Source organism: Oncorhynchus clarkii, chromosome 23 (assembly GCF_045791955.1).
Source record: "Oncorhynchus clarkii lewisi isolate Uvic-CL-2024 chromosome 23, UVic_Ocla_1.0, whole genome shotgun sequence".
Lineage (NCBI taxonomy): Eukaryota > Metazoa > Chordata > Actinopteri > Salmoniformes > Salmonidae > Oncorhynchus > Oncorhynchus clarkii.
In genome coordinates, this window is record NC_092169.1 from 47,145,485 (window position 1) to 47,159,583 (window position 14,099).

General features: G+C 46.3%; 1 protein-coding gene across 1 annotated transcript in view; it reads right to left on the reverse strand.

The window, feature by feature from the left end:
• LOC139381458 (integrin alpha-9-like) overlaps positions 1–14,099 on the reverse strand; it is a 145,372-nt gene that overhangs the window by 104,419 nt on the left and 26,854 nt on the right. The window contains exons 5-8 of the mRNA XM_071125006.1: positions 10,995–11,062; positions 1,411–1,540; positions 1,124–1,209; positions 807–869 (exon numbers count right to left, since the gene is read on the reverse strand). Coding sequence (XP_070981107.1) covers positions 807–869; positions 1,124–1,209; positions 1,411–1,540; positions 10,995–11,062 — 347 coding nt within the window. The remainder of the gene's footprint in view (positions 1–806; positions 870–1,123; positions 1,210–1,410; positions 1,541–10,994; positions 11,063–14,099) is intronic.

Consider the following 14,099-nt stretch of genomic DNA (forward strand, 5'->3'; position numbering starts at 1 on the left):
CATGCTTCTTCTACAACAGCTTTGAACTAGCAGCCTGCCATGCTATGAACTAGCAGCCTACCATGCTTCTTCTACAACAGCTTTGAACTAGCAGCCTGCCATGCTTCATCTACACCAGCTGTGAACTAGCAGCCTGCCATGCTTCAGCTACACCTGCTATGAACTAGCAACCTGCCATGCTTCATCTACACCTGCTATGAACTAGCAGCCTGCCATGCCTCATCTACACCAGCTATGAACTAGCAGCCTGCCATGCTTCATTTACACCAGCTATGAACTAGCAGCCTGCCATGCTTCATCTACACCAGCTATGAACTAGCAACCTGCCATGCTTCATCTACACCAGTTATGAACTAGCAGCCTGCCATGCTTCATCTACACCAGCTATGTGTACTCTACAACACATGGGGCCTGGTTTCCCAGACCCAGATTAACATTAGAGACTCTCCATTGAGCATGCTTTTTAGAACAAGACAAGGCATGTGTCCATTATAACTCAGGTGTAGCACTATGTTATTTCTGATAACAAAGAATGCTAACAGATGCTTGAAGTGAACGGTAGTTCTTTGTTGCTCAGTTGGTAAAGCATGGTGCTTGTAATGCCAAGGTAGTGGGTTAGATTCCCGGGACCACCCATCTGTAAAATTTATGATGCATGACTAAGTCACTTTGGGTAAAAGTGTCTGCTAAATGGCATATATTAAGAGTGATTACTACCGACACACTGGTAAATAAACAAAAATATGTCACTTATGTAGTAATGGTTAAAAAGCATAGTAGCTAACTGTGAACCTTCAGACACATACCATTGTCCCCGAGGCTTGAAAGATCTTCACCAAAGACACTCCATTGATTCTGAAAATGTAAACCTGGAGGGAAAGGAGTCAACAGCTTTAAAATACTGGTACGTTTCAGGTACACAGTACAAGTATGTACGTTAGAGGTACACATTACAGGTATGTACATTACAGGTACTCATTACAGGTATGTATGTTACAGGTACACAGGACAGGTATGTACATTACAGGTACTCTGTACAGGTATGTATGTTACAGGTACACAGGACAGGTATGTACCACACCAATGCAATAACACAACAAAGGTATAACATTCCAGTACATACTTTCCCCCCTCCACTGTGTTGTGGAGCTCCTGCAGCCACATCTATGATGTTAGGAGAGGAGAAGTGTCCAGTAGTCACGGCATAGCCTGTAAAGTGTTGGTCAAACCGACAGTTAAAGTCGGTCAAACAGACAGACAGAGTTGGTCAAATGTGATAATTCACTGTTGTTCTTTGGTAGTATATGCCATGTTACTGTAAAGCCTTACATGTCAAACGGTTGATGTAAAAAAAAAAGCTGTATATGAATGTGATTGATTGAGTAAACTAATCAAAGACAGGATACATACCTAGATAACTGTATCTGTGTGAGTCAATGTCTTCTTTGTTGGGGTTGTAGAAGGTGTTGGAGGTCAGGTTGTAGACCTTAACTGTTCCTGTCCAGTAGTATGATCCTGGAGCTCCCATCACCACCAGCTCCTGATATGACCACAAACACACCATATTGACTCCCTGTCTCTCACAAAGTCGACCCAACGAAGTCACAATACATCAGAAAGAGAGACAGAGAGTAGACTGTTCAGCAATTAACTTAAGTGAAAATACTGGATCACACTTTAATGGATTGGCAAGACTTCATATTTGTATTTGTATTTATTATGGATCCTCTTCCTGGGGTCCAGCAAAATTATGTCAGTTTATACCATTTTAAAACATTACAATAAATTCACATATTTCACAACACACCGTGTGGCCTCAGGCCCCTACTCCACCACTACCACATATCTACAGTACTAAATCCATGTGTATGTATAGCGTGTGTGTGTGTGTGTGTGTGTGTGTGTGTGTGTGTGTGTGTGTGTGTGTGTGTGTGTGTGTGTGTGTGTGTGTGTGTGTGTGTGTGTGTGTGTGTGTGTGTGCCAATGTTTGTGTTGCTTCACAGACCCCGCTGGTCCATAACGTGTTTTTTTGTATCTGTTTTTTAAATCTAATTTTACTGCTTGCGTCAGTTACTTGATGTGGAATAGAGTTCCATGTAATCATGGCTCTATGTAGTACTGTGTGCCTCCCATAGTCAGTTCTGAACTTGGGGACTGTGAAGAGACCTCGGAGCTGTGTTCCAGTAGTTTAGACAGACAGCTCGGTGCATTCAACATTTCAATACCTATTACAAATAAAAGTAGTAGTTTCAGCCAGGAGAGATTGACATGCATATTATTAATATTAGCTCTCTGTGCACATCCAAGGGCCAGCCGTGCTACTCTGTTCTGAACCAATTTGCAATAAGTCCTTTTTTGTGGCCCTTGACCACACAACTGAACAGTTGTCAAGGTATGACAAAACTAGGGACTGTAGGACCTGCCTTGTTGATAGTGTTGTTAAGAAGGCAGAGCAGCGCTTTATTATGGACAGACTTCTCCCCATCTTAGCTACTACTGCATCAATATATTTTGACCATGACAGTTTACAATCTAGTGTTACTCCAAGCAGTTTAGTCATCTCAACTTGTTCAATTTACACATTATTTATTACAAGATATAGTTGAGGTTTAGGTTTTAGTGAGTGTTTTGTTCCAAATACATTGTTTTTAGTTTTAGAAATACTGCAGCTCTTTGTTGAGTGTTGACTCATTTCAGTCACTGTAGTGTTGAGTCATTCACATACATAGAAACTCTGGCTTTACTCAAATGTCGTTAGTAAAAAAAAATAAAAGCCTGGGGAATTCCTGATTCTAACTGGATTATATTTGATAGACTTCCATTAAAGAACACCCTCTGTGTTCTGTTAGACAAGTAACTCTTTATCGACATTACAGGCGTAAAGCCATAACACATCCATTTTTCCAGCAGCAGACTATGATCGATAATGTCAAAAGCTGCACTGAAGTCAAACAAGACAGCCCCCAAAATCATTTTATCAGCATTTTGTGTAAGTGCTGTGCTTGTTGAATGTCCTTCTCTAAAAGCATGCTGAAATTCTGTTGCACTTGTCAAATACACTTTTTTCCAGACGTTTACTAAGGGTTGGTAACAGACTGATTGGTCAGCTATTTGAGCCAATAAAGGGGGCTTTACTATTCTTGGGTAGCGGAATGACTTTAGCTTTCCTCCAGGCCTGAGGGAACACACTCTCTTGTAGGCTTAAATTGAAGATGTGGCAAATAGGAGTGTTTAGTTTTAGTTTAGTTTATTAATTCAACCATTTTAAAAAACAAGCACACATAAAACTTGAAAAAAACATACATGCACATTAATAAAATCATTGAGGATAACACACAATAAAGTCTGGGACTTATTTCCATTGTGGCAATATTGTCTGCTATTATCCTCAGTAATTTTCCATCTAGATTGTCAGACCCTGGTGGCTTGTCATTGTTGATAGATAACAATAATGTTTTTCACCTCTTCCACACTGACTTTACAGAATTCAAAAGTAATTATTGTCTTTCATATTTGGTCCGATATACTTGGATGTCGTGTCAGTGTTTGTACATGGCATGTCATCCCTAAGTTTGCTTATCTTGCAAATGACAAAGTCATTGAAGTAGCTTGCAATATCAGTGGGCTTTGTGATGAATGAGCCATCTGATTCAATAAATGAAGGAGCCTAGTTGCCTTTTTTCCCCCAAAATGTATATTTAAGGTGCCCCAAAGCTTTTTACTATCATTCTTTATATAATTTATCTTTGTTTCATAGTGTAGTTTCTTTTTCTTTAGTTTAGTCACATGATTTATACATTTGCAGTACGTTTGCCAATCAGTTGGGCTGCCAGACTTGATTGCCATACCTTTTGGCTCATCCCTCTCAACCATACCATTTTTTAATTCCTCATCAATCCAAGGGGATTGAACAGTTTTGACAGTAATTTTCTTAATGGGTTCGTGCTTATTGGTAACAGGAATAAGTGGTTTCATAAATGCATCAAGTGCAGCGTCTGGTTGCTCCTCATTTAAATCACTCCAACAAAGTACAGACTCAGTACAAAGAGCATGGATGTATCACAAATGGCCCCCTATTCCCTATATAGTGCACCAATTTTGACCAGAGAGCTATGGGCCCTGGTCAGTAGCGACTATATATGGAATATGGAGTCATTTGGGATGCAGCCCATGTGGTCAAGTGTTAAACCATGTGAGCCTAACCACACTCCAGGTTAGGAGATGTTAACAAGCTACTGTAACTTAGTAACTCACTGCAAGCATGTGAGCCTAACCACACTCCAGGTTAGGAGATGTTAACAAGCTACTGTAACTTAGTAACTCACTGCAAGCATGTGAGCCTAACCACACTCCAGGTTAGGAGATGTTAACAAGCTACTGTAACTTAGTAACTCACTGCAAGCATGTGAGCCTAACCACACTCCAGGTTAGGAGATGTTAACAAGCTACTGTAACTTAGTAACTCACTGCAAGCATGTGAGCCTAACCACACTCCAGGTTAGGAGATGTTAACAAGCTACTGTAACTTAGTAACTCACTGCGAGCATGTGAGCCTAACCACACTCCAGGTTAGGAGATGTTAACAAGCTAGTGTAACTTAGTAACTCACTGCAACCATGTGAGCCTAACCACACTCCAGGTTAGGAGATGTTAACAAGCTAGTGTAACTTAGTAACTCACTGCAACCATGTGAGCCTAACCACACTCCAGGTTAGGAGATGTTAACAAGCTACTGTAACTTAGTAACTCACTGCAACCATGTGAGCCTAACCACACTCCAGGTTAGGAGATGTTAACAAGCTAGTGTAACTTAGTAACTCACTGCAAGCATGTGAGCCTAACCACACTCCAGGTTAGGAGATGTTAACAAGCTACTGTAACTTAGTAACTCACTGCAAGCATGTGAGCCTAACCACACTCCAGGTTAGAAGATGTTAACAAGCTACTGTAACTTAGTAACTCACTGCAACCATGTGAGCCTAACCACACTCCAGGTTAGAAGATGTTAACAAGCTACTGTAACTTAGTAACTCACTGCAAGCATGTGAGCCTAACCACACTCCAGGTTAGGAGATGTTAACAAGCTACTGTAACTTAGTAACTCACTGCAAGCATGTGAGCCTAACCACACTCCAGGTTAGGAGATGTTAACAAGCTACTGTAACTTAGTAACTCACTGCAAGCATGTGAGCCTAACCACACTCCAGGTTAGGAGATGTTAACAAGCTACTGTAACTTAGTAACTCACTGCAAGCATGTGAGCCTAACCACACTCCAGGTTAGGAGATGTTAACAAGCTACTGTAACTTAGTAACTCACTGCAACCATGTGAGCCTAACCACACTCCAGGTTAGGAGATGTTAACAAGCTACTGTAACTTAGTAACTCACTGCAAGCATGTGAGCCTAACCACACTCCAGGTTAGGAGATGTTAACAAGCTACTGTAACTTAGTAACTCACTGCAAGCATGTGAGCCTAACCACACTCCAGGTTAGGAGATGTTAACAAGCTACTGTAACTTAGTAACTCACTGCAACCATGTGAGCCTAACCACACTCCAGGTTAGGAGATGTTAACAAGCTAGTGTAACTTAGTAACTCACTGCAAGCATGTGAGCCTAACCACACTCCAGGTTAGGAGATGTTAACAAGCTACTGTAACTTAGTAACTCACTGCAAGCATGTGAGCCTAACCACACTCCAGGTTAGGAGATGTTAACAAGCTACTGTAACTTAGTAACTCACTGCAAGCATGTGAGCCTAACCACACTCCAGGTTAGGAGATGTTAACAAGCTAGTGTAACTTAGTAACTCACTGCAAGCATGTGAGCCTAACCACACTCCAGGTTAGGAGATGTTAACAAGCTACTGTAACTTAGTAACTCACTGCAACCATGTGAGCCTAACCACACTCCAGGTTAGGAGATGTTAACAAGCTACTGTAACTTAGTAACTCACTGCAACCATGTGAGCCTAACCACACTCCAGGTTAGGAGATGTTAACAAGCTACTGTAACTTAGTAACTCACTGCAACCATGTGAGCCTAACCACACTCCAGGTTAGGAGATGTTAACAAGCTACTGTAACTTAGTAACTCACTGCAAGCATGTGAGCCTAACCACACTCCAGGTTAGGAGATGTTAACAAGCTACTGTAACTTAGTAACTCACTGCAAGCATGTGAGCCTAACCACACTCCAGGTTAGGAGATGTTAACAAGCTACTGTAACTTAGTAACTCACTGCAACCATGTGAGCCTAACCACACTCCAGGTTAGGAGATGTTAACAAGCTAGTGTAACTTAGTAACTCACTGCAAGCATGTGAGCCTAACCACACTCCAGGTTAGGAGATGTTAACAAGCTAGTGTAACTTAGTAACTCACTGCAAGCATGTGAGCCTAACCACACTCCAGGTTAGGAGATGTTAACAAGCTAGTGTAACTTAGTAACTCACTGCAAGCATGTGAGCCTAACCACACTCCAGGTTAGGAGATGTTAACAAGCTAGTGTAACTTAGTAACTCACTGCAAGCATGTGAGCCTAACCACACTCCAGGTTAGGAGATGTTAACAAGCTACTGTAACTTAGTAACTCACTGCAAGCATGTGAGCCTAACCACACTCCAGGTTAGGAGATGTTAACAAGCTCGTGTAACTTAGTAACTCACTGCAACCATGTGAGCCTAACCACACTCCAGGTTAGGAGATGTTAACAAGCTAGTGTAACTTAGTAACTCACTGCAACCATGTGAGCCTAACCACACTCCAGGTTAGGAGATGTTAACAAGCTACTGTAACTTAGTAACTCACTGCAAGCATGTGAGCCTAACCACACTCCAGGTCAGGAGATGTTAACAAGCTAGTGTAACTTAGTAACTCACTGCAAGCATGTGAGCCTAACCACACTCCAGGTTAGGAGATGTTAACAAGCTAGTGTAACTTAGTAACTCACTGCAACCATGTGAGCCTAACCACACTCCAGGTTAGGAGATGTTAACAAGCTCGTGTAACTTAGTAACTCACTGAAAGCATGTGAGCCTAACCACACTCCAGGTTAGGAGATGTTAACAAGCTAGTGTAACTTAGTAACTCACTGCAAGCATGTGAGCCTAACCACACTCCAGGTTAGGAGATGTTAACAAGCTACTGTAACTTAGTAACTCACTGCAAGCATGTGAGCCTAACCACACTCCAGGTTAGGAGATGTTAACAAGCTACTGTAACTTAGTAACTCACTGCAAGCATGTGAGCCTAACCACACTCCAGGTCAGGAGATGTTAACAAGCTAGTGTAACTTAGTAACTCACTGCAAGCATGTGAGCCTAACCACACTCCAGGTTAGGAGATGTTAACAAGCTATTGTAACTTAGTAACTCACTGCAACCATGTGAGCCTAACCACACTCCAGGTTAGGAGATGTTAACAAGCTAGTGTAACTTAGTAACTCACTGCAACCATGTGAGCCTAACCACACTCCAGGTTAGGAGATGTTAACAAGCTACTGTAACTTAGTAACTCACTGCAACCATGTGAGCCTAACCACACTCCAGGTTAGGAGATGTTAACAAGCTAGTGTAACTTAGTAACTCACTGCAAGCATGTGAGCCTAACCACACTCCAGGTTAGGAGATGTTAACAAGCTACTGTAACTTAGTAACTCACTGCAAGCATGTGAGCCTAACCACACTCCAGGTTAGGAGATGTTAACAAGCTTGTGTAACTTAGTAACTCACTGCAACCATGTGAGCCTAACCACACTCCAGGTTAGGAGATGTTAACAAGCTAGTGTAACTTAGTAACTCACTGCAACCATGTGAGCCTAACCACACTCCAGGTTAGGAGATGTTAACAAGCTACTGTAACTTAGTAACTCACTGCAAGCATGTGAGCCTAACCACACTCCAGGTTAGGAGATGTTAACAAGCTAGTGTAACTTAGTAACTCACTGCAAGCATGTGAGTCTAACCACACTCCAGGTTAGGAGATGTTAACAAGCTAGTGTAACTTAGTAACTCACTGCAACCATGTGAGCCTAACCACACTCCAGGTTAGGAGATGTTAACAAGCTCGTGTAACTTAGTAACTCACTGCAAGCATGTGAGCCTAACCACACTCCAGGTTAGGAGATGTTAACAAGCTACTGTAACTTAGTAACTCACTGCAAGCATGTGAGCCTAACCACACTCCAGGTTAGAAGATGTTAACAAGCTACTGTAACTTAGTAACTCACTGCAAGCATGTGAGCCTAACCACACTCCAGGTTAGGAGATGTTAACAAGCTACTGTAACTTAGTAACTCACTGCAACCATGTGAGCCTAACCACACTCCAGGTTAGGAGATGTTAACAAGCTACTGTAACTTAGTAACTCACTGCAAGCATGTGAGCCTAACCACACTCCAGGTTAGGAGATGTTAACAAGCTAGTGTAACTTAGTAACTCACTGCAAGCATGTGAGCCTAACCACACTCCAGGTTAGGAGATGTTAACAAGCTAGTGTAACTTAGTAACTCACTGCAACCATGTGAGCCTAACCACACTCCAGGTCTGGTGTGTGTGCGTCTGTTGTGTGTGTTGTGTCCGATGTGCGTCTGGTGTGCGTCTGGTGTAAGTCTGGTGTGTGTGTGGTGTGTGTCTGTGGTGTGCGGGTGTGTGTGTGTGTGTGTGTGTGTTGTGTGTGTATGTGTGTGTGTGTGTGTGTGTGTGTGTGTGTGTGTGTGTGTGTGTGTCTGGTGTGCGTGTCTGGTGTGCATCTGGTGTGTCCGTTTTGTGTCCGGTGTGCGTCTGGTGTGTGTCTGGTGTGTGTGTGTGTGTGTGTATGTGTGTGTGTGTGTGTGTGTGTGTGTGTGTGTGTCTGTCTGGTGTGTGTGTGTGTCTGGTGTGTGTGTGTGTGTGGTATGCATCTGGTGTGTGTGTGTGTGTCTGGTGTGTGATGTTTGTCTGGTGTGTGTGCGTCTGGTGTGTGTGGTGTGCGTGTGTGTGTGCGCGCGTCTGTCTGGTGTGTGTGTGTCTGGTGTGTGTGTGTGTGTGTGGTGTGCATCTGGTGTGTGTTGGGTGTGCGTCTAGTGTGCGTGTGTGTGTGTGTGTGTGCGCGTCTGTCTGGTGTGTGTGTCTGATGTGTGGAGTGTGCCTGGTGTGTGTGTGTGCATCTGGTGTGTGTGTGTGTGTGTGTGTGTGTGTGTGTGTGTGTGTGTGTGTGTGTGTGTGTGTGTGTGTGTGTGTGTGTGTGTGTGTGTGTGTGTGTGTGTGTGCGTCTGGTGTGTGTGGAATGCGTCTGGTGTGTGTCTGGTAGGTGCCTGGTGTGTGTCTGGTATGCGTCTGGTGTAGGTGTGTCTGGTGTGTGATGTTTGTCTGGTGTGTGTGCGTGTCTGGTGTGTGTGTGTGTGTGTGTGTGTGTGTGCATCTGGTGTGCGTGTGTGTGTCTGTCTGGTGTGTGTGTCTGGTGTGTGGAGTGTGCATCTGGTGTGTGTGTGTGTGCATCTGGTGTGTGTGTGTGTGCGTCTGGTGTGTGTCTGGTGTGTGTGGTATGCGTCTGGTGTGTGTCTGGTATGCGTCTAGTGTGTGTCTGTTGTGTGTTTGTGTCTGGTGTGTGTGGTATGCATCTGGTGTGTGTCTGGTATGCGTCTGGTGTGTGTCTGTTGTGTGTGTGGTGTGTGTTTGTGTCTGGTGTGTGTGTGTGCGTCTGGTGTGTGTGTGTCTGGTGTGTGTGTGTGGTGTGTCCGGTGTGCGTCTGTTGTGTGATGTGCGTCTGGTGTGTGTGTGGTGTGCGTCTTGTGTTGTGTGTCTGGTGTGTGTGTGGTGTGCGTCTGGTGTGGTGTGTGTCTGGTGTGTGTGTGTGTGTATGTGTGCGCACATCTGTCTAGTGTGTGTGTGGGTGTGCGCGTGTGCGGTGTGTGTGTGTCTGGTGTGTGTGTGTGCACGTGCATCTGTCTGGTGTGTGTGTGAATGGTGTGTGGTGTGTGTCTGGTGTGTGTGTGTGTCTGGTGTGCATCTGGTGGGTGTTTGTGTCTGTTGTGTGTTTGCGTCTGATGTGTGTCTGGTGTACGCCTGGCGTGTGTGTGTCCGGTGTGCGTCTGGTGTGTGTCTGTTGTGTGTCTGTTGTGTGGTGTGCGTCTGGCGTGCGGTGTGTGTCTGGTGTATGTGTGTGCGCGCGTCTGTCTGTTGTGTGTGTGTGTGTGGGTGGGTGTGTTTGTGGGTGCGCATCTGGTGTGTGTGTGTCTGGTATCCGGCTTTAAACTTCTTCACAACAGTATCTCGGACCCGCCTGGTGTGTTCCTTGTTCTTCATGATGCTCTCTGCGCTTTTAACGGACCTCTGAGACTATCACAGTGCAGGTGCATTTATACGGAGACTTGATTACACACAGGTGGATTGTATTTATCATCGTTAGTCATTTAGGTCAACATTGGATCATTCAGAGATCCTCACTGAACTTCTGGAGAGAGTTTGCTGAACTGAAAGTAAAGGGGCTGAATAATTTTGCACTCCCAATTTTTCAGTTTTTGATTTGTTAAAAAAGTTTGAAATATCCAAGAAATGTCGTTCCACTTCATGATTGTGTCCCACTTGTTGTTGATTCTTCACAAAAAAATACAGTTTTATATCTTTATGTTTGAAGCCTGAAATGTGGCAAAATGTCGCAAAGTTCAAGGGGGCCGAATACTTTCGCAAGGCACTGTACATATTCTTTATCCCCTTACACTGTGTATAAGACAGTAGTTTTGGAATTGTTAGTTAGATTACTTGTTGGTTATTACTGCATTGTCGGAACTAGAAGCACAAGCATTTCGCTACACTCGCATTAACATCTGCTAACCATGTGTATGTGACAAATACAATTTGATTTGATTTGATTTGATGTGATGTGTTTTCTCTACCATTAAAAGGTATCCCAGACTGAAAGAGCAGCCTGAGATAACAGCAACACAAACAGAGCAGTACCACATGTATTAGAGGAAGAGAAGAGATGAACATGGAGAATGCACTGCCACTGACCTCAGTAAAAACGCCTGCTATCCCCGCTTGGCACGAGCCGTGCTCTTCCCCATACTTCTGCTTATAGTCTGCAAAGAAAAAACAAACCACAAATGACTTTGCTGTGTACCTGAGCCAGCATTTATACTCCACTTCTCCCTGCATTCCATATGGAGCTAGTCAAAGTCTTCAGCGCAGGCCAAGTCAAAATCTGGAAACTGGGGGAAGAAAGTTGGTTACGTCCCACATGGCACCTTATTCCGTGTATAGTGCACTACTTTTGACCAGGGCCGTATGGGATCGCCATGGGCCATGATCAAAAGTAGTGCACTATATAGGGGATAGGGTTCCAATTGGAATGCATTAAAACTGCAGAGTCTGCCTCTACGGGGTGGGGGGGCACTCTGGCTCTACGGGGGAGGGGAGCACTCTGCCTCTACGGGGGAGGGGAGCACTCTGCCTCTACGGGGGAGGGGAGGAGAACTCTGCCTCTTGGGGTGGGGAGGAGAACTCTGCCTCTTGGGGTGGGGAGGTGAACTCTGCCTCTTGAGGTGGAGAGGAGAACTCTGCCTCTTGGGGTGGGGGGGGGGTCTCTGCCTCTTGCGGGGGGAGAACTCTGCCTCTTGGGGGGGAGGAGAACTCTGCCTCTTGAGGGGGAGGAGAACTCTGCCTCTTGGGGGGGGGGAGAACTCTGCCTCTTGGTGGGGAGGAGAACTCTGCCTCTTGGGGGGAGGAGAACTCTGCCTCTTGGGGGGAGGAGAACTCTGCCTCTTGGGGGGAGGAGAACTCTGCCTCTTGGGGGGGAAGAGAACTCTGCCTCTTGGGGGGAGGAGAACTCTGCCTCTTGGGGGGAGGAGAACTCTGTCTCTTGGGGGGGAGGAGAACTCTGTCTCTTGGGGGGAGGAGAACTCTGCCTCTTGGGGGGGAGGAGAACTCTGCCTCTTGGGGGGGAGGAGAACTCTGCCTCTTGGGGGGAGGAGAACTCTGTCTCTTGGGGGGAGGAGAACTCTGTCTCTTGGGGGGAGGAGAGCACTCTGCCTCTATGGGGTGGGGAGGGGAGCACTCTGCCTCTATGGGGTGGGGAGGGGAGCACTCTGCCTCTATGGGGTGGGGAGGGGAGCACTCTGCCTCTATGGGGTGGGGAGGGGAGCACTCGGCCTCTTGGGGGGAGGAGAACTCTGCCTCTTGGGGGGAGGAGAACTCTGCCTCTATGGGGTGGGGAGGGGAGCACTCTGCCTCTATGGGGTGGGGAGGGGAGCACTCTGCCTCTATGGGGTGGGGAGGGGAGCACTCAGCCTCTATGGGGGAGTGGAGCATTCTACCGCTATGGGGAGGGGAGCACTCTGCCTCCACGGGGGTGGGGGGGAACTCTGCCTCCACGGGGGGGGGGGGGGGGGGGGGGGGGGGACTCTGCCTCCACGGGGGGGAGCACTCTTCCTCCATGGGGTGGAGCACTCTGCCTCCACAGGTGGGGAGGAGAACTCTGCCTCTTGGGGGGAGGAGAACTCTGCCTCTTGGGGGGAGGAGAACTCTGCCTCTATGGGATGGGGAGGAGAACTCTGCCTCTTGGGGGGGAGGAGAACTCTGCCTCTTGGGGGGGAGGAGAACTCTGCCTCTTGGGGGGAGGAGAACTCTGCCTCTTGGGGGGGAGGAGAACTCTGCCTCTTGGGGGGGAGGAGAACTCTGCCTCTTGGGGGGGAGGAGAACTCTGCTTCTTGGGGGGGGAGGGGAGAACTCTGCCTCTTGGGGGGGAGGAGAACTCTGCCTCTTGGGGGGAGGAGAACTCTGCCTCTTGGGGGGGAGGAGAACTCTGCCTCTTGGGGTGGGGAGGAGAACTCTGCCTCTTGGTGGGGGGGAACTCTGCCTCTTGTGGGGGTGAGGAGTACTCTGCTTTTGGGTGGGGGAGGGAATTCTGCCTTTTGGGGGGGGGGGGGGATCTGCCTCTTGGGGGGGGGAGAACTCTGCCTCTTGGGGGGGGGGGGGGGGGGGGGGGGGAGAACTCTGACCCTATGGGGGCGGGGGCACTCTGACCCTATGGGGGCGGGGGCACTCTGACCCTATGGGGGCGGGGGAACTCTGACCCTATGCGGGCGGGGGCACTCTGACCCTATGCGGGCGGGGGCACTCTGACCCTATGCGGGCGGGGGCACTCTGGTATTGGCACGTGTGCTCTAGCCAACAGCTCGGGTATAGTCTACCTGATGAGATTATTATGGACAGAAAAAGCAAGATTATGTCAAACGGCAGCTAAGCATCGATCATCATGTCACCAGAATAAGACCCTCAATATTTATTGGAAAAGAGAATCAAGATCGTCACCTTGCACTTTCACCACCCTGTGAAGTTCATCAGAACATATTTCATCTGTAGCCTAATAAACTGTATGCTTTCCTGAGTTGTAGTGGCATGACCTTACAATTTCATTCACTTGACTTCAAGTTTACTTCAATATTATGTTTATTATATCAATATTTGCACATTAAAGCGCCCAATGTTTCTTGCATAATTAATTTTACAGATACAAAAAGATCCCACCTTGTCTAGCTTATTTTGTTTGACGACATTTGGAAAGTTCACAGAAAAATGTTCTGTTTCCATTAGTCCTGTCGTCATGACAATTTTTATCCGACATGTACTTTACTCGTATAAAAAGTTTGGATGGAAACCTGGTTAGTGTGTGGAATATTTTATCCTTTAGCAGCATAGCGAAGTGTGTTTGTGTCCTTGGAATCTCCAGGTGTTGGGTCCTGCAAGACTGAGCTCATATTTCTCTCTTGAGTTGGTTTGAGAGAGAACATTTCAAGGCTCTTACGGTGCCTGATAGCCGTGTGTGTGTGTGTGTGTGTGTGTGTGTGTGTGTGTGTGTGTGTGCGCGCGTGCAAGTCTATAACTCATTGTGAGACCCGGGAGAGAACGTGTGTCATGATAAAATCCCTGCACTGTCTAACCCGGGGCCGAGGGTATACACAGCATGTACACAGACGGATTAGGATGTACACACACAGCTTAAACACACAAGGCCTCTCCCCCTCATCCTCCTTATAAACTCAGTAAACTTCAGTCTGTATCTCTGTCTATATGTTGTGTACATTGTGAGCTGAAGGAAGAATTCCATTGAAAGTTACT